This window comes from Oryzias latipes, chromosome 3 (genome assembly GCF_002234675.1).
Source record: "Oryzias latipes chromosome 3, ASM223467v1".
In the NCBI taxonomy this organism is placed as follows: Eukaryota; Metazoa; Chordata; class Actinopteri; order Beloniformes; family Adrianichthyidae; genus Oryzias; species Oryzias latipes.
In genome coordinates, this window is record NC_019861.2 from 24810805 (window position 1) to 24832325 (window position 21521).

General features: G+C 36.1%; 2 protein-coding genes across 2 annotated transcripts in view; one reads left to right on the forward strand and one right to left on the reverse strand.

Annotated features, from left to right (window-relative positions):
• smyd3 (SET and MYND domain containing 3) overlaps positions 1–13149 on the forward strand; it is a 56739-nt gene extending 43590 nt beyond the window's left edge. The window contains exons 6-12 of the mRNA XM_023953551.1: positions 843–910; positions 3617–3719; positions 4236–4346; positions 5394–5481; positions 5735–5909; positions 12481–12589; positions 12927–13149. Coding sequence (XP_023809319.1) covers positions 843–910; positions 3617–3719; positions 4236–4346; positions 5394–5481; positions 5735–5909; positions 12481–12589; positions 12927–13040 — 768 coding nt within the window. The 3' untranslated portion in view covers positions 13041–13149. The remainder of the gene's footprint in view (positions 1–842; positions 911–3616; positions 3720–4235; positions 4347–5393; positions 5482–5734; positions 5910–12480; positions 12590–12926) is intronic.
• Positions 13150–15713: 2564 nt separating this feature from the next.
• kif26b (kinesin family member 26B) overlaps positions 15714–21521 on the reverse strand; it is a 98299-nt gene continuing 92491 nt past the window's right edge. The window contains exons 26-28 of the mRNA XM_011492476.3: positions 20898–21163; positions 20138–20288; positions 15714–19123 (exon numbers count right to left, since the gene is read on the reverse strand). Coding sequence (XP_011490778.1) covers positions 18975–19123; positions 20138–20288; positions 20898–21163 — 566 coding nt within the window. The 3' untranslated portion in view covers positions 15714–18974. The remainder of the gene's footprint in view (positions 19124–20137; positions 20289–20897; positions 21164–21521) is intronic.

Here is a 21521-nt window from a genome sequence, read left to right on the forward strand (position 1 = left end):
GATTCGCTATAAGTTAGCGTTTGAGTCAGACTGGGAGGGCCTGCTTCAGCGAGTGACCATCCCCAGAGAATCATTCCCCTGGGTCCCACTCTTTCCTACCCAATTGCCACTCACTCTGAGGAAATTCCAGTCAATGAAACTGGTACTACCAAGAGTGGTCCATGACTACTATAACAACCTGCCTCACCAAGGCAAATGAAACAATCTGGGTTAGGCAAGTGAAACATCGTTTCACGTTAGTTAATGTTAGGTCTTAACATTGGTTAAGGAAATAGTTAAATAACCAGGTTATGTTAAGGCAAGAAACAAGTTTGATGGTTTTTACTTTATTATAAAAACTGCCTAAGTCAAATTGAGTTCCCTGCAAAATTTGCACAAGTCAGTTTTCTATGTTATGCAATAGCTATTGTCTGTTTTTTTATTTCAAACGGGTTCACACATCTGGTGGGAGTCACCATTAACATATAAATAAAAAGTTCTTACAATTTGGTGAAAAAAAGGTGTTTTTTCTTCTTTTCCAAAAACCTGAAAAAATGAGTTAGGCAGATTTGCTATTAGGCTGACGATATAAAGAATTGTTTTTTTGTATTACAAATTTATTTTTTTGTTTCATTTTGTTTTATTTTGAAAGGTTTGTTTGTTTTTTACCCACTTTGTGATTCTTGGCATGCCATATAACATGTAAGTGCCCCTGCATGGGGTTTAACGGGTTTTCAGAAAAATTAGACAATGTTCTCTGCTGACAAAACAAGATGTTTTTAGATCTCTGAGGTAATTTAATAAACAACTACCGGTACATACTTACTCATTTGTCTTTTTTTTTTTACTCTTTCATTCTAAAGGTGACGTGTAATTGTTTCACCATCAGTGATGGGGAGCTACAGGAGATAGGAGTGGGGCTGTATCCAAGGTAACACACGCATGTTCACATTCATGCATGCACGAAAAAAACACTTAGAGGCACACATGTCTGAATACATTTTTTAAGGGGCTCATTGCTTCTGTCACTAATTTAAACATTAAAAAAGCAGCTTGGAGATACAGTACCATGGCTTTGACAGCACACTTTCAAAGCTGGCCCTGCTCTCCACGCTTTCTCCTCTCAGCTCTTTGAAGTATGACAGAAGAAGGGAAGAGAGACGAGGTGAAATGTTCTCGTAAGGCGAAAACTTGGTAATGAATGTTGCCGGAATATGAAAATGCTGCTTGGCGTAGACAGAAGCGAGAGAGCTCTGAGAAATCTCACTCCTGGAGATTCAGGATGGATATCATGAAATGTTGTCTTTTTCCACAAACTGGATAAGTAAGTTGTGTCCTGTGTGAAAGGGCGTGGATTTGGCTTTTTGTCCAACACACTGTCTGTCCTGTCACACATAGAGACACAGATATCTTAACACATACACAAACACATGCAGGTATCCCAGCCAGTTTATCTGGCGAGTATGGAGATGTCAGATGGTCACAGCAGTATTACCAAAGCTCAGCCAAACCATGCATTTGGGCTGCAATTCACCCATAAATGAAAGGCTCACTCGCAGGATGGTCCCCTGCCTATTCTTATTTTGGGTTGCCTAGCAACCATGGGTTTTTTGAATAGAGGGGGATATTTGGTTGAGGCTAAACCTCAGCTCAGTTTATGAAATGCAGTTTTTTACCTTTTAGTTAACACTCCTTTTTTTTCTTTTACTTTTGTCATCCCCTCCTCTGATATCCACTCTCTGCATGTCATTCTCCACCTCAGCTAAATGGCCTAAATGATATGGATTTGTGGATAACTGATTGGCTCAGATGTTAACAGACATTTATTCACTTTTTGTTATCATTTTTAATCTTAATTTAGCCTCACAGTAACAGAAAGTCATGAAGCTGCATCCACATCTTCACCACCTTTATAGTAATGTACTAATATACTAAAACATTTTTTTAAAGATCCACTCTGATGAAAATCGTGTTCTTGGTGTTTTTAACATGTTCTTGTGGCATTTTTCTGATGATGGAGGACATATATAAAGACAATTTCTAATTTATTTCTTTATTCAAATTGTTGTGAATCAGGAGCGAACAGAAAAAAATTCAGTTTGAAAATGCTTGTAGCTGATGTAGGTGCTGCAGTTGGCAGGTCACGAGCTCCATTCTGATGGACACACTTGCAGACACATAGATTCATGTAATCTCAATTTTCCTTATCTACAGCTCAAAACTGTACAGCCGGATTGCTCCGACATTGCTCGCCATATTTGTTGCACCGCTAATGTTGTGTTGGGGTAAGGAGGGGCTGTAAGCTAGCAGGAGAGTGTGTAACAAGTGGATGGTGGGAAATAAGCGCAGGCTTACTTCTGCCCCCAACTCAGAGTTACAGTTCTAATGAACTACTGACGCTCCGCAGGAACTATGTCCTAGAAAACAACACGTTTTCTTTTTTATTTTGGCTAAAAAAAGGCACAATCATAGTTACAAGACCACTAGGAACGCTTTTAAAATAGATCAAAAGATGATTGCAGTGGGACTTCAAGGAGAAATCAGGAACATGTTCTGTATTAGAAAGCAGGGGTGATTAGTCGTGCAGCTCCTGCACTTTAAGGATTCTTGTTCAACTCGAAAAACTGAGTTTAGAATCAAAGAGGTTAGATATTGAATATTTTTATATTTAGTAAATTTCAATTTTGTCCTAATGGCATCTTTTCATCCTGCTGCAGCAGGAGCAGCACATTTTTCTTACATTTGCCTTCAATGTGAGATGATGTTTGCTTAATTATTCTAATTAGTATGCTAACGAGCAGCTCTCTATCTGATAAAAGCTTCTTTTGGAGGACTTGATGTCTAGTTTTTATTCAACCAGCAACTCCTCCACTGTTCGTGCAAAGCCGAAAGAGGGTAGCTGGTGGTTTCATGCACACTGAACACACATACTTTATCTCATTCAATCACTATTATGCTGAATACTGTCATTGTTAGCTGCGGTAATGGAGAGAGCTGTACAAACACACAAGAACCTCTTCAGGTTTTACCGCTCATGTGTGCAGAGATGTTCTATGACTTTATGTGAGGGGGAGGTCTTTACTTGCAGTTACATTGTCAACATGGGAGTCATGGTGAACAGAATTACCATAAAGTAAATTCAGGATTTTCAACAGTGACAGTGCTCTGCTTTGTTTGTTGGGTTTGTTCCATGTCTATGTTAGATTACCACTTAGTTTAGTTAAACTAGGGGTCTGAAACATGAGGCACCGGAGTCGCATGTGGCTCTTTTGCTCCGCCATTGTGGTTCTATGGTTAAAGAAAAATAAAGGTTTTTTTTAAGTAACTGTGAAGTAAATAAGTAGGTAAGTAATAAAGTGTAAAACTGTGCCTTATGGTTCAAAAGATACAGTGAGTAGTAAGTAAATTTGATAGAAATCTATTTCCCTTTATTAATAGTACATTTGCTCAAGTTTTGCTACTGTCAACCTGCTCCATATAAATTTAATTACACCCATGTAAAAAAAAGTTTGAATATCGTAGAAAAAATAAAAGCTATCTAGATACATTTGCTTTTTTCTTTCTATCTCCTTTTTTCTCTCTTTTTGTACTTCATTTTTGTCATCCCATTCTCTGCTTCTCATTCTTTTGACTTTAGTTTATCTCTGTTGAACCACGACTGCCGGCCCAACTGCGTGATGGTCTTTAATGGGACAGAACTGCAGCTCAGAGCTGTGCAGGATATTAACCCAGGAGAGGAGGTATGGTGAAAAAAAAGTACTGCATTTTTACAGCAGTAACAACACAAATCACATCAATGGAAGCCGTTCTCATTTATTGTTTATTCGTTATTAATGGCTTTTGTCATAACTTACTTGCAAAATCTGAAAGTAACAAGCGCGGCTGCTGTCAAATAAATTTCACTGCTCAATTAATTACCACTTTTTGATGGATTCATAGTAAAATTGCTGTTTTATTAAAAACCTGCAGCCTAGTGAAATATCACAAGCAGCACATGCAAGTTGAAATCTCCTGACTTAGAGGTGGTTTTTTTTCTCTTTCTCGTGACTCTATGTAATGAGATGCATCAACGCCATCTGTACGGAGACACACCAGCACTCCCACACACGCCTAACGCAGCATAATTTCTTTCACACTCACTTAACCATAGTTCTGCTGCAAATATTTGCTCCTGCTAAAGTTGTTGTACTGCGCTGTAAGAAATGTGAATAAATGCATTCATGCCAACACTGATCTAATGATCTCTTTGTGTCCAGCTAAGGATAAGTTATATTGAGACATTGTCTTTGACTGAAGATCGGCAGAAGCAGCTGGAGGAGCAGTATCATTTCACCTGCCACTGCCAACGCTGCAGCTCAAAGGAACAGGTCAGAAGTAGTTATAGCAAGTTATCGTAAAAAAGAAAATGACAAAAACTGTACTAATACAGCTTTATGACTGAAATTTAAAAAAGTTTGTTTAATTCAGAAATAATTGTTTAAAACCAAAAGTATTGACATATTCTTTTTCTTTCACTGTGAAAAAACGTTTTTATTACTTCTCGATGCTTATTTAGTTGCTGAACCATGACAACCTCATTATCACTGCATTAATAATGTTTATATCCTTTTTATTAATTTTCATCCTCCTTGTTTTTCTGTTCCCAAATAACAAAAAGAATTGAACCGAAGCTGATACAGATTTACTTGATTCTTGCAGTCTTTATAAATTATTCTTGACAGCTGAGCAGAGTCGAGCTCTCTTCTTTTTCTTGTTGTCGCACACTTTTCAGGCGCACAAACTTGCCCCTACTTGTGTTGTGCTGTGCAGACAGCGTGTCGGTGCATAACGCGTCTCCGTGTTCCCTCTCCTGTCCTCCTCTTTCCCTCTCTTGCTCCTCTCCTCTCTGTCACTCTGTCACGCTCCACCTCTTCACATCCTCCTTCTGTTGGTCTGACCACCTACTGAAAAATGAGAAAAATTATCTCGTCTTTCAGCTGCAGTTTTCTTTTCCATCCATCTCAACCAGCTCGTCCCTCCTGCTCCCGTCTGTGCTCCAGCTTCAATGTTTTCTGTCCTCTCATCTTTTTGTCTTTGCCATCACCTCGACTTCTGGCTTTGATCTCTCTATTCTAAAGTGTAGACGACACTACTCTACAACACAGCAACTCCCCTAAAACACTGCACTGGTTGAGGGCTTTGTGTGAGTGCGAGATAAGCCAAGAGTGAGCTCTCAGGTGGTCCTCTGGAAACAAAGGCATCAATTTATTTAACCAACCTTTAATCCGCAAACACAGAAACGCACTTTGTGATACGCTTCTTTGTCTCTTTAATCTTTTTTTCAATTGATACGGATGATGTCAGGCCGCAGGACTGTGGCATAAAGTTGTCATGGCAACAGTTGACTTTTTTTTCTGTTTCACCTCTTTGTGCAGGATGGAGTCATGCTGTCAGGGAGGGAAGCAGCCTGGCGCCAGCTAAAGGAAGCCCTACCAAGGCTGGAAGGACTGCAGTTAGAGTCCAGCATCCTTTATCGCTCTTAAAGACTATAAAAAATAATTTTATCTTTGCATTTTGTTGGTGATCTTGAAAGTTTTAAATTTAGATTTAGATGTTGAAATAATTTGAAGCATTTAATCAGTAATTTTACTGACCTGAATTTGAATTTTTGGCTTAATTTTCTTAAACAAATTGTTAAAACAAAATTTAGGACTTTAGAGCATCCGCCTTCTTTATGAACACTCATTGATGTCAAATTCCTTAATTACTTCCTTAGATTGGCTGGAACTTTTAGAGAGTTGCAGCAATCTGCTTACATCTGCTGGTGAGGAAGTTCCCGATGAAAATCTCTATAAGCTCAAGATTACTGATATGGCTTTGGATGCTTCTGTTCATCTGGGGCGATGGGAGGAGGCGTTGTCATTTGGGCTCAAGACCCTTCCATCTTACAGGTTAGGCTCTCTTTGTTTGTATGTTCCTCAGAAAAGCAATTAATACTTTTATCTAACTTTTATCTTGCTCACTTCACTTCAAATATTTAGATACCAAGGTTTAATAAATATGAACTGCAGTAAAGTGAAGCAGCTTTAGTTAAGATTGGCAGTAGATTTATGATGGTTGTTTTGCTTTTTGAGCTAACTATCATGCTATGATGTCAAATATGTACCTCAAACATGGTTTATAGGAGGAAAACCCCAATGTTCCAAGTTGTTTACCCTCGAAAACCCCTAAAACCTACTGTATTTTAATTTTAGTGCAGTTCTTCTGATCTCAGCCTGGGCAGTAGAGCAGCACACATCCCCTGTCTTAACATTCACATTGTGAAATTTGTAATTGTGTCTGCTGTGCTGTGTGGTAACAGAACCTTCTTAAAATAATCAAAATGCATTAAAATTGAGTTTGTTGCTGTGAAGCACACGGTTCTTGAACAGCATTTAGATTTATCTCAATGCTTTTCTATGTATACATAAAATTGGAGATGAACATAATTAACACTGTAATGATGCCTAACAAGAGCTGGAATGAAATAGTTTTCCCTAAATTTGAAAAAACTACAACATAGCTAAGGTAATATTTTTTTTTTAGGTTTTTGCATGTGACGGAGATGGTGGCCGGCACTTAAGAAAAATAGATCAATTAAAAAATAGGCAACATGAGGTGAGGGATTTTCTTCTGGTTGCATTAGTTAGTTTTACCCAATCGTACCAACCCAGTCCTAAAATAGGCGAAACATCATCTGAAACAATAAATATAAGCTTTTGTTAGCTAATGCAAAGTACATGCTAGTGCAAATGCATATGATTACGTCAAATAGCCGTTAAACAGCATGAAGTGCTGCATCCTCTGCAGACATTCTTCCAGGACATCAGCTCACACTACAGATTACCTTCAGCATCCATGCTGGTCCAAACCCTGGAATGTTTTCCTGGCAGAGATCATAAATTACAACGGCAGCTCATAATAGAGCTATAGGTGGATGATGCCAGTGCTCAACACATCATGTATAATTGATGATGGTTTTATTTTGTCTGGGCTCCTCACTCCTCTACCATGTTGGAAAGTCTTTGTTAATAAAAAAGGGGTGGGATACGCAAACGTGTGTCTAAAAGTAGTGTATTTTAAAAATGCATGTAGAAAATAAACTCAAATTTATGAAAGATGTTTGTAGAAAATAAACAAAATAATCTAATGAGAAACCCATGTCTATAATATCTTACTGACTTAAGGCTTTAAGGGAATTCAAATAAACCCAGCACTTTTAAAGGTTGTGTCTCAGATTATGATAAATTACATCAGTTGTATCTTGTTTGCTCTGTCCAACCCCCACACACACCTCTGCTCAGTTTTTACTGCAGTACGGCTCCCTCAGCCTCAACATTATACAGCTGCTGCATGGTTTTTGTGTAAGTGTGCGCGTGAAACTAATTGATCTTGTGTAAAGGGCAAAGCTCCAGTGGCACAGCCGTACTCTCACACACACCAGCACTAACATAACCACCGGAGGGAAACGACAACACAACTTATAAATAAATAACTAGTGTTGGAGCAGCAGAAAGAACCAGAGGAATGGTGATGAGAAGGAGGGGGGATCTCTGAAAATCTCTTGTCAAGGAAGAACAGACCAAAGTGAGCGGAGGCATACTGAGAGGGTCTGCTTCTTTGAACTTAATGTCATCACTGCTGCTGGTTTTTTCTGAGCCTCACTTGCTCTTTTTAAAGAGATTAGATTAAAGTGAAGACTAAGCATCAATCTTTTAGCTGATTCTTATACAGTGAATATTCCGCTTGTAACCTTGCTGTCTTCTTCCATCTTCCTCTGAAGTATGGATTATCCTGAATAGTTTAATAACACTTTGATCTATTTTCTGAGGGGATGGCCGGTTAAACTACGGAACTGTTGGGTGTGTAAAAAAACATCATCTAGAAAGATTAAGGACTATATGCAAATCATCAAGAATCAGTAAACGAGTCAATTTTTGTAAATACTTCATCTGCTTTTATTGCATTATTTTACTACACTTTTTTTCTAGACTTTGTAATCAATGATTTTGAAAAAATATATATTTTTCAAATTCCATTAGTTTCATGTTGTTATTGGCAGCAATAACAACACACCATTGAGGTTTCTTTCTGGTCTGCCCTTTTAAGTTTCTTGAATGTTCACTTTTCTTTTCAATCAAATCCAAAAGAAAAGTAATTTCAAACTTGGAAATTTCCTTTTTACTGGAATAAAAACATCTTCAACATTTATTTGACAGAACCAGAAAATGCAAGGAACAGTCATGCCAGAGAAACGGTTCAATGAAAGGAAATAATGAATCTGAAAGAGTGTAAACTTTCTGAAGAGAAAAGTCGAAGGAGGATCCTCAATATTCATCTCCTATCTTCCTCTGGGCTCCTCAGCAGGCAAGACGGATAGCTGCAGGAGTTCCCGATATCTCTCCCACTCCTGTCCTTTCCCTCATTCTGTATTCCTTTCTTCTCTCACTCTCTTTTTTTGGCTTTCATTTGAGATCTATAAAGAGGTTATTCCCCACACATAATGCATGTGTGCTGCAGGCTGCACAGGCCTGGCTCATTGAACACCTCCATGCTCCACGTTAATCAGATACGCACAAGAATCCCTGAAAATGTGAACCCATGCTCCTTCTTACCTGTAAAGGTAAAAACACATTAATAAGCAATCGACACTTGTATAAACATGACAAAGTTATGCTTAAAATATGTTTCTGCAACAGTAAAACAGAATCATACTACTCAGTTTCTCCTAATAAATAAGCAATGATTTATCACTGTTGACATGCTATTGTGAATTAACGATAAACGTTTTTATAAAGGCTATGCAGCTTTGAGAATCTCAGTACATTGTGTAACTATATAATGAAAAGGTATAGCCTACTTTGTAGAGTTTTATTGTACCAGCGCATCATGTATAAAAATTTATATTTAATGAAGCAGTGAAGGTCTAGTAGAAGTTGGAGTCATGATGTTTAACACATTATGATTAAAAAAAAACTTTTTTTTCGATTAAAAAAACCTGTAATAAATATTCTATTTTTTTACTGTCAAGACGCAGGCTCTGTAGTAATAAAAGTTATTATTAGTTTTAAAAATAAAAATGTATTCATATGATTCATATCAAAATATGCTGACCAAAACTAGTCTTTTTGACTTTGGGACAACAACCTTTTGCATTTGATTACATAACTTTTTCCTCGGTAAATTGCAACAGATCATGTAGAATAAGCGTGGGAATTTACTTTCAACTCTCTCTGCAAATCTTTTAGTTGAACTCTGAACCCTGACATTATTTAAAGGATGCTAAAACATATTTGTAGTATAACTTTTGGAACCATTTACTATTTTTGTAAATTATATTATGCTTTTGTTTTGTTGTTGTTGTTTTTTCTTAATAAAAGGCATTTAAATAGGTTAATATTCCAGAAACAATAAAACCCCATGTCATTAATATCCCACCACCATGTTTGAATACAATAAGTTTGTTTTTGATTTTTTTTTCAAAGTTACATTCACAACTTTATGTTGTTTTCGTGTCCCAAATGTCAGCAGAATGAGATGATATATAAATATATAAAGCACTGTTTTTTCAGCTAACTGAACCATGAGGCAGGAACAATTGAGCCACAAAGGAATGCTTGAGGTTCGGTTGGACTGCTTTGACTGATTATAATGTTTAGTAATCAAAGGGCCACCGATGAGTTCGCACCGCCGTGTAACTTGAATCAGAATGTGTTTGTTGGTACCTAAGCTTTATTTATAAATAATGTCATCTCATCGTGACATAATGCAAGGATTATCAGAAGTAGTCATGAAAAAAAAAAAACTTGTGTTTAATGAAATACGGCATTGAGGTTGTAAATGTAAGGTTTTTGCACTGTTTCATGGGGCTTTTTGTTCTAGAGCCATGTCTCTTTTCTTTGCAGCCCAGTAAATCACCTTTTAAATGATGATTGTGGAATATTAGCAGGCAAGACATTTAAATTTAAGTAAAGGTCCTAAACTAAAAAGCAAACAGTAGCACAGGTCCTGTCACTGAGGGAAAAAACTGAGAGTATCAAAGAGGATTGTGGGTACAGTAGACCTCAGTTAAAGAAGCAGCTGAGGAATTCAAACTGGATTAATCCAGTTTTCATTCAGACAATTTTCCTTTCAACTTCTGCATTGAAATAAATGGATTTTGGATGGCAGCACTGCTTCTGCCACCTTCAGTCTGTAAAGAACTTTATGATTGGAAATTTTGAAAGGGAGCTGCAGAAACATCAAAAGTTGCATTCTCCGTTCAGACAAATTTTAATTCTCCTCCTCCTACACAAATCAAAGTCAAGGTTTTGAGATAAACTCTGGTGCTTTCTGTGAGTTAAAGCTGAATTTGATTTTTTTTCCAATTTATTTTTTCCAAAACCCATCCTATGAAGTCCATAAATAATTCATTTACGTGGACATCTTTGATCACTTCTTGTTAGTAGCAAAGTAATAGAGCAAAGGCTGACTTAGCCAGGTTATTTTCTTCACTTAGAAAAGTAATTCTGAAATTTGAATGCCCTTTTAAAATGTGCTGAATACAGCAAAAGAGTTATGAGGAGAAAAATCCTTGTAAGATTGTGTTTTGAATGCTAAATAAAATACATACCCTTAAAACATGAACTTTTTTTATATCCTTCCCCATTATTTTTCTCACTGGTAAGAAAATAAAGTAGTAGGTCGGTATGTCTTTGCTGTGCCAGACAAGTGCTTCATTAGTTCCACAGCATTTGCCTGAAAAGGCTGCAGCACTTTTTCACAAAGTGAATTGAGAACGTTTATTTATCTCTCCTGCCCTTCTGTTTAATGTTGTTTGAAAAACCATGACCTTCTAAAGAGCTGTGTACAACCATAAGATCATATTTTTGCTTCTCTTCCATCTCATGGGAGAAGAATTTACGGGTTAAAATAAGCAACTTAATGAAATTATTTTAATTGCCTTGTGGTTCTATAAAGAAAAATAATTGGAATGTGGTTTTTTGAGGTTTTTTATGTCACAGTGACCTGAATCCCTACCTCAATAATTAAATCAATATTTCTACTTGTTGTTATTCATGAAGGGCTAATGGTGTTAGTTTATTCTGAACACTTGCTGCAAAGTAATTTCATTTTAACCAATAAATTGCAGCCAACCTCCTTAATTGGTTGTTAGTTTGTGTATTTGTCAGGCTCCAAGATCTGGACAAATAGGCAATTAGCCGTGTGCAAAAAAGCTGCTTTATGATATTCACTTTCATTCAAAAACACTGTAATTATCTCACAAAGGAAACTTTATTTATGAGAGAGAAGATTTGAAATAAAGATGAACTGTTTGTGCCTTTTAAGACGAAAAATAGTTTTTAGGTTTTAAGCTAGAAATTCCTTTTGTCCTTTGCAAATTGAACTACATTTAAGTCACAATGAGGGACATTTTTATGATGCCAGCTTGCTATTTTGTTGCTGTTCTTGGAGATTACGGTTCTCTCTAATGAAAAGAAGCAGGAAGAAAAACAGCAGAGTGGAAGACAAAGGGAGAATGAAAGGTTAGCGGTACCCAAACATCCATAGAAAGTCTTACTTCCAGTAAGCAGGTTAGAAAGTGACAATAGGAACATGTTAAAAGTAAGTGTAACAAGTGAGAAGTTAACCTTTGATCAGTGAAGAAAAGATGAATAAAAAAGTCGACAGTCTGTTGAATTTGCATTTTTTACACCACCATAGGGGGAAAAAGTTCTTATGTTTCCTTATATCTACTCATTAATCAGCATCCTCAGGGGCTGGAATATAAAGCCCCTGTTGTTCTACAAGTTGCAACTCCTCAGAGATCTTCCCTTTTGGAACTCCCTCTAAGCATCCTGTTGAAAAGAGACCGATTTAGATCTCAGACATCTCCACTTTTTGTTGCTGAAACTGACAACCATTAAATCAAGTGATAAATGATACCTGAGAAATATTTCCCTTTCAGGACGGAACTTTTGTTGAAGGGAATTTTTTAAACCAAAGAAAAACAAAGTTTGAGAAAACAGAATTCATGGTTTATATCAATCTTTATTTCATTAACTATCATTTCCCAAGCAAAGTGACCATTTTAGAAAATAATTTTAAAAGGAAAAAATAGAAAAACAAACTATTGAAAAACAGTTTTGGAGAGAAAGAAAATGCAGTGAAATAAAAAAAATGAAATACATGTTTTAGTTTAGTGACAAAAATGTAGAAGGGGTCTATTAAGTTAGCATTAACAGCTATAATGGATCATGTATTATCATTAATGTCTATGTAACTACTTAAGGTTAATGTTTTTGTAATTGTAATTTGCAACAGATATTTGATAACCATATAAACGGAATAAAACTCTTAAATAAATTGTTGTTTTTATCTCATTTGGTTACAAATTCAGAATCCACCATGTGTCTGTGGATACCTGTATGTAAGTTTGGGATGAAATACATAATTATGTTAAAATGTGTACATTCTTCTTTGTGTGTGTGTGCTTTTGATAAGATTGTACTATGCTGATCCTCACCCTGTTCATGGAGTCCAGCTGATGAGAGTGGGAAAACTGCAGCATCACCTGGGCTGCATTGAGGATGCTTTGGAGTCCTTCAAAGAGGTAAAAGGAAAAAAACCCGTAGAGAATAAAAATGACTGTAACAGCCTGAAAATAGCATCTTGCCTTTGTTATCCAGCACTAATACTGAAATTGCAATACATTTGTTGTTCTTATATTGTACTAATAAATGCTGATAATTTCATTAAACATTTCAAAGTTAAACACATCTTATGTTTAATCACATCAGTGAAAAATTTCATGTTTTATGAGTTCATTTCACTTTGAAATAGCTGCAGGAAGTGTTCTTTTTAAATATTAGAATGTGAGCGTTTTATTTTTTATTTTTTATATTTTCAACTTTAAGCTGTAACAATAAATTGTCTCTCTTTTCTCCCAGGCCTTCAAAATCTTGAAGCTGACTCATGGCGAAGATCACCCTCTGATAGTTGACCTGATGATGAAGATGGAGGAATGTCGTAGTGAGATAGATCTTCAGCAACCATCCAACTAAACTTAATTAGATATAGATGCTGTCTTGTTCTTATGTGCATGTTAGCTTTTAAATGGCTGAGTTTTGTGTCTACATTTTCTAATTAAACTCAAACTCTTTTGCAAAGAAATTCCTGAACACTGCTTCACTCGTAATTTTTATGTGTTTTGTCCAGATCCGTTTTTGGAAACTTCAGGTGTACACTTGATCAAAAGTCACTAGTTTAACTCAAACTCTTTTCACTCAAGATTTCTAACATGAGTTGCTGTCAGTATATTCATATGGTCAGTCTCTCGTAAACTTATGTCCTTCCTGTTCATGTGTCTCACAGTTTATTCTCTTTGAAAAGGATGGATAGATTCAGGTCATGCTTGCTTTCTCAACAGAACACATACTCACATTTTATCTTACACACTTACTCACAGTATTGAAAACAGAGCTCATTCCATAGAAAAAGATATGGAATCAGCTTTATTGTAATAGCATTGCCCTTTGGAAATATTTTTTATTCTAAAAAAAGTTTACCGGTAATTAAAAGAAAGCTGAATAAAAATCAGAAGTTTTCTTTGACCTGAGGGAGTCCATGTGTTCCCCGTCTTCTGCGTATGATTCCTGCGGAGTGATAACACTACAGCTCTGAGTGGGTTTTGTAGTTTTACTGAAGCCACATTTATAGAATACGGATCATCCCGTTTTCCATTTCCATCAGACACACGTGCTCCTTCTTAATTTGAGTGTTTGTGTGTTGCTGTTAGTGTGGATGGGTTTGGAACAGAAAATCCACATGTTAGCACCAAAGTTCTGCAGTTTGGCTAAGGCCCTGTGTGTGCGAACTTGTCCTACACATCACAGCCACTACACAAACTCCTCCATCTGTCCTGCTGGAAACTCTTCTCTTTTCAGTGGCATTCAAGAAGAATTCTCTTTTTTCACAACACATTTCTTTCAGGTATTTATGATATTAATTGAAATATTTATAGCCAACAGTTTTGGCTTAAAGAAACAAAATAGTCCATAAAGTCCAACCTCCATCATTTATTTTACGGCATTATATTTACTATTACACAGCAGATTCCTGTTGTCTCTTTGAAGAGTTAAAGAAACAACAAGGAGTAGTTTCATTCTGACGTTCCCTTACATTATTTAACGAACTTCTTATTTTCTGTTATTCTAAACTTCAATAAACGTCATTATTTTATTACTATAAGTTTGCTTTGCAGTTAGATTTCCAGACATTAAACTTGGAAATACAGGTCCAAAAAATAGTGATGCTGCTTTTAAATTTATTGCTAAATTCTTTTGTGCTACCGAATCCTTTAACTGCTGTGCATTGCATTTTACTTTCATCATAATTCTTTGTAAATGATGAAGTGTCTGTTGTTTCCCTTTCACTTTAAATGTTAGTTTTTGTACGATATATTTTTTCAATCAAATCCATTAATTGATTCATGGATTACCCTGGTGATCTATACAAGCCGCTCATAACAATATTTTTTCTCTTCTCATCATAAATTTCAAATTTTATACATTCTAGTATACTGCAATTGTAAGTGTCAAATCTTTTTCACGTTTTGAGTCTTTCTTAAAATTGTTACGTCTCCAATGCTAATCACGAGGCTCATAAGTTGATGGAGTCTCACAACAGATTTTAAATTCATTCATAATTTAAGGATTATTCTTTCCAAATACGGCCAGATCAAAAAATAAAATTCTCAGCATTTCGTATTGTGCCCAGATTTCCGAGTTTTAACTGTTTAATGACATTAAGATTTTCCTGTAGCTTTTTCTGAACCTGTTGATGTTGAGTTGCTGCAGTCATATTAAAAAGTTAAATGAAGCCTATTAATATAAATGTATCATCCCTGAGGCTGAAAGATCTCAAAGTTCCTGTAATTCCTTTAAACAGTTGAAATATATATTTATTTAAATCTACATCTTGTTACTTTTACAATAACAAAATTGTGGAGATAATTGCTTAAAAGCTTTATATAACACTTCTACCTAGATTAAATTCACAAAATACTAGTGAAGCCTCTGTACAGGCAGCATTTATGAAATATTATCTCAAACCTCTCCACATGGCTCCTGTCTGCAGCCATAATCCAGTTGCTTGAAATTTAAGTTGGTCTCCACATTATGAGCGGAAAATTAAACTCCACCTGCATGAAGTAGACCTGAGGGAGTTTTGCAGATATGCAAAAACCCCACATGAATCATGTAAGCAATGACCGCATGATGTATATTTAAAATGACCTACAGGTTGTCTTCTGCACTGCAATTACCAAAACAAATTTACAACCTGAGATTTATGGAATATCTTTTTAATGCTCTTGGTTATTCAAGCCTCATATTCCTTTCCTTTCTTTCCAGTAAATCTAATATTTTGAAACTGTTGGGTTTTTCTCAGTTTTCTCGGATCCTCTTCACACTCTTCTCACTTTCCATGTATTTGCATTTCTTTGCTGCACAAGAATGATCATCAATTCAAGATGTCACAGAAAAAAGCTGCTGGGAGGTTTGTAAAAGGGCCACATGCAACAATCCAAGATCCTTTCTGCAACTCATTTTTGTAGAGAACTTCTTTGTGTTTGAGTGGGACTACAGAACATAGAGATTTAGAGCTGGGACAACACAGCCAAACAACAGCTGGTGCTTTGTTCTCTAAACAGTTTGCAAAGAAAGAAGAAGCAGATGTTAAATTTTCAATACATTCCTTTATTTACATCCCTCCATCTCAGTTTTCATCAACACCAGTTTCAGAGCACATTTTGCAAAACCAGTGAAGAAATCATAAACAGCGTGATCGTAATCAACGCGGGAACAAAAATTTAGACAAAATTCAACCTCATGGCATCTTATTTTCTCTGTTGTCACATAAAAATTCTCAAGAGTACTCGTTAACAGTACATCATTTAACAGATTTTGAAAGATCAAATCCCCCACACCTTCACCACATCTTTTTTTGGCTAAATGGGGTTTGTCATAGACTGTCACACAATCCCCAAGACGTCACAATACAATCTATGGAGGTCCAGATTTTGTCATTCCTGAATATTTCTGCAAAACATTTTACCTAACGTTACTTAGTCAAAACATGTCTGTGTTTGCTCTGCAGCCTCTCTTCACTGACAGTATTTGGCTTTAAAACATTCCACATGCGTTACATGGGTTTCTTAGATTGGCCTGGTACAATAATCACAAAGACGCCGACACCTTGTGTGACTTATAATTATTGCTGGAGTTATAAAGCAATAAGACAAAAGACTGGCAGTGACATGTCAGAACAAAAAAATCCCCCACTCTGCATCACCATGTGCGAGCTTTATACTTATCCAGAGGTTTGGGTTTCCAAAATAAGCGTTAACTTTACAAGACTGATGTTAAGACTGATACCAAAATGCTACTTTGAGGAAAAGATGACTAAGACTTAGTCATCTTTTTAATATCCATTACTCTAATTTAGTTTGAAATGTACTGTTGGAAATTGTATTTTTATTTTTTTTATTAAATATTATCTCTGATCCAGTAGTCACGCTGAGATTGGAAAGGGCCACCAGATGGAAATTCAAGAGGTTTAATAGAAATGTGCACTTTTTGAAACTGCAGGCATTACTAGATACTCGCTCAGTCTGAAAACACTTTTTTTTTTGTATATCAAATGTACCACTAGAAAAATGACATCTGGCCATGTTCAAATTCAAATTTGTTGAAGCAGATGTACATTTTGCAAAATCTTTTTTTTCTTATTCATGCATGCATTTTAGTCTAAAGAAAATAAATAACATGACTTGCTTAGATAAACCACATGAATGTTTAACAAACCCATTCTCATTAAAACCAACCAGGACAGCAACAACAGCAAATGAAACCCCCGAAACAAGAAGAGCACATGTATGATATGTGTACATGTTCAATATGTATATTAAAATATGACATAGACTCAGCAAAATATGTACAGTTGTTTTTTATGCATAGTAAACTTTAAAGACCATAAGGTGTAGATAAATATGAACATAAACCAACGACTTGGTTCCCTTGAGATGAATTAAACTGTTATTCCAGTCTGGGACGCTGAGCTTTTTTCTGCTCTTCCAATCCTTCCTCCATATTTGATGAGTCCAGTTTGACAAAAGATTCTTGTTTCTTGGCTACTTCCTTTCCAGATCAGCAAAACAGATGGTTTGTAATACCTTTTTTTACCCCCCACAACCACTTTTGATGTCAGTCTGGTGAAACGAGACAGAGTTCGTGCAGGAAAAAATTCATTCCTCTCAACACCTCTGTCAAATCCAAAGATCAGCGTTTTTCCACTTTTTCAACTGTTATTCTATGAAATTACACAAAAACAGCCATGTACAAAATTCTGAATTTGAATGTTAGTGAACTGTTTATGTGCCTATCTGACATCGGAGAAGACTCTAAAATAAATCATCTCAAGCACCATAGATAGTAGTATTAACAAATTTGAAAGTATTTCAAAACAGCCATTTGAAGCAAATGAAGCTAGACAGAGATCTCTGCATTTAATACTGATCAGTATTCTTTATATTGCAATATTTAAAATTCTTAAAAGAAAATGCTCCTCTCTTAGTTCTTTAAATGTTTTGTCTATTAGGAGAGATGCTGCTTTATGCTGATTCTAATTTTCTTCTGTTCATTGAACTAAAAAAATGACTCTTTTTATATAAACACACCCTTAACAAATTTCATTTCTTTCTAAAATTGAAAACAAGATACAAAGATGAGGTGATCTACCTGTGATCAGGCAGCCAGTCAACATAATGCTCGATCATAGAAAAACCATTTTGCTGTCATTCCTGTCAGTCCATTGTTTTGGGGAAATAGTCATCACATGTGCATGAAAGGAAAAAAAAACCACACAAGGTCCTATCAGAACCAGAAGGTCCAAATTCACATTTTTGAAATAAAAGAATTAGAAATGCTATTAAAAAAAACAGATAAAAAAAATTGCCTTTATAGCTGTTTTTCCTGTGCGTTCCGTCTTAAAAATTCTTTTTACTTTTTTTTTTCATTGGCACTTTGCAATTTTTTCCTCTTTTTTACATTGAGTTTTGTATAGATGGACCTATGATCACAAATTTAAACAGATATTTTTTTTTTACTCTTAATCATATAAAGACTGAACCACCATTAAACATCACGTGAAGAAAATGACTTTAAGTAAGATATTTACTTTCATCTTTTTTCTATTCTAGCACCATACTTTTCACAAAAATGTAAGACAAAGATAACTGCTCATAGTATTGTTGAAATGTTCACAAGGCACTTATATAACTGATCTCCTGCTTTCTCTTAGTCTCTGCTCAACAACACCATGTCATTCTGTAGTCAGCATTCCGTATTTACAACAATCTTCCATTAACAAAGGATGTTTGGTTTCCTCTTTTCATGCATCTTTTGTTTTCAAACCTTTTTTCAATTTCTTACCTCATTTCCTTTCTACATTCGTAAGAATCGGCTCACTCTGATACATCTTTGTATTTCAATTTGTTTTCTGGTTTGATGATATTAATATCATTTTTACACTTATCATTAGAATTAATACCTATAGGGCATAAATATAGAAAAGACAGCCTTGAAAGATTATTTTTTTTATATTTCTTTTTGTAACAGATAAAAAAAGATCTAATGGATTCTTCTGTTTTCTATTATGTCTTTTCTATTATTTAAAAAATGTCTGCTAAGTATTTATCCTCTAATAACTTAATATTTTTTATCTAAAGTTTGGTTTTAAATCTTCCCAAAACTAAATGTATGTCTAAGGTAAACACCTTAAGATTACTCTATCTGGGTTTAATTTACCCTTCTGCCATAATCTAGAAGTCCATCATTTGTAAATAAGATATTTTACTTATGTTTGATTGCCATCGGGCAAAGTGTCTTAACTCCCAGATCTGACAGAGCCCAGCGGTCCTTCTCCTGGTGACCCTCCGTCTATCGATGTCTCGAGGAAACATCAAAGCAGGTAATCATCATCAGGTGAGCTTTGCAGAAGTTAACTCTGCTCTCCAGTTTGTCCGTCACTGTTTGCAGAGCTTCCAAATACTCCAGCGAGTCCACCTCATATGGCTGCTGTAACTCAACTGCACAGAAAGAGTTGGCCAGAGAGAACACGTGTTACCACTCCGATAACCTCCACAGGGGACAGCATCAAGAAAACGGGCTTCAGTGTTAAATTCTGTACTGTGCTTCTCAAAATAACCATGTTTCATTTAAACTGACTCTTAGGTTTTAGAGACCAAGCCTGAAGAAACAGAAAAACCTCAAAGACGTAAAAAAACAAACATAATTTACTGAATAACAGAATTTTTCCAAAAACATATAAGGGTCCAACTCAAAGATCTGCAACCTGGGGCTTTGGAGCCACATGTGGCACAAAAAAAGATAATAATTTGAAATGCAATGGGTTTGTAGATTAAATAGTATTTAGTTAGGTTTTGTAATGCGTGTTTAGATTTTAAACTGAGACGATCTCATATTAGTAAAAAGAAATGTTTTTTTGTTTGTTTTAGTTTTTACTACTTGACAGTAAATTAGCTGTCCTCCAAAACAACTGAACTAAAGGTTAATGGAAGGTTCAACCTACTTTCAGAGCAGTTTTTTATGAAAATAAGTTCAAAGCACATTTTCTTATCTTGTACTAAAATGTTTTGATTTTCTCTAAATGGTGAGGAGGGGCTTAGCAGTTCTTGGTTAGTAACAAACAGATCCAGTGGTTCTTTCTTGTTCCAAGGTTTCAGACCCTGGATCTAACCATAAAGTGCAACAGAAATCAAAGGAAATGTTTCCAAAATGCATTAATGTTTGCAGGATTCTATTTCCTCATTTGAGTTGTATGAAATGTGCATTTTTTGAATATGAGTTCAACAAATAAATGAATACCAGGTTTGGCATTTGTAACAGTCTGTCAAAACTGACTGTCTTTGATAGATTTAGGTTGGTAAGAGGTTGGAAATGACATGAAACATGCATGCACATAAATTGAAGAATAAATCCATTTATTCCAATAAAGAACCTTCCTAAATCCTTTTCCCTGCATGTTGAATACACTTGTCTTTCCTTCATGCATGCTGCACTCCTTTGTATGCTATACTTACACTCAGTGATCCATTTGTGAGGCTCCAGCATCAAGTGCTGTTTGGTTTGCTCCAGCTCGTTCTTCAGACACTGGTACTTGGCTCTGACTTCACCGATTCGCTGCTGGCGGTGCTCCAACAGGCGAAACTTGGGGCTGACGTGCAGCAGCTCCTGATGGACACGGGCCGAGACGGCCAAAAAGCACAAATGGATTTATTCTCGCTTTCAAGAGAAGTGAGGTGTAAAACACCTGACTGTCTTTCTGCAGCAGCGTGTTTAACATTCACACAGGTACACACGTTCACACCTCATCGACTCCCAGTGTGACCGCAGCTGGGTATTTGGGACACAGAGCTGCTTCACTGCAGCAGTTGGAGGTTAAGTGGCTTCTTTGCGCCGCTGCAGGAAAAATCTATATTTCACGCTTTTAATATCTCCTTCTCTCCTAGAGCTGGCAAAAGCCCATCCCTTGAATACATAAAGGTTTGCCAATGGAAAAGCAGGGGAACCTGCAAATTCACAATAAAAACATGACTTTCTTTTGTTCTCCAAACTCCAAGGATTTTCAAATAGCCTGTTATTTAAGTGACAAAGTAAAAGAGCTCATCAATAACATACAGCTAATGACAATTGTTTTATGATGATATGAAACATAGGATTCTCTTAAGGATGTTGGTTTCTTTCCTTTTTATTCACAGTGTTCTTTTCATTGAGTTTTCTATATTACTGCGTTTAGTTGACATGAGGCGCAGCAGATTTCAGACCTGCCCCGTCTCTCACCTTGCTTCCTCCTTTGTCTTTCCTTTTCTGCAGTCTCTCCACGTCATCAATCTCATACACTTTGATCTCAAAGGTTTCTGTCGTCATGCTCCCACCCCGAAGGTTTGAAGGTGCAGGAGGTCCGAGCGGGCCATCTACCCAACATGCACCTTGGCTGGAGGATGAAGAGGAAGAGGAGGTGACAGCCTGCTTGGCTGAACGCTGAGGAGTCGACGAAGAGGAGGAATCCAGCGTCAGGGCCGGAATGAGACGTCGACGCTGAAGGCCTGGCAGAAAATGACAGGAAGTGTTAGACTTTCACACACACAAACAGTTTCTTCCAACAGGACACCTAAGCTGAAACTGAATATTTATCAAATAACTATCAAACATTGTTGATCAGTTCTAATTTACAGAGTTTTTAATAATCACTAAAATACTTAGTGATTTTAGTACCTTGGAAATTAGCAAACAAACGGTGATTCTTTTATTCTCAAAGTTCTACCTGCAGCTTTTCTAAATAGATTTTTTTTGTTTTGCTTCAACAAATTGTCTTTAATTTTTCGATCAGCAGCTTTAGTTGCATTATTGTTCTTTCTTTCTTCCACATGGGGTATCAGGATTTTTCCATTTAACATTTTTTCC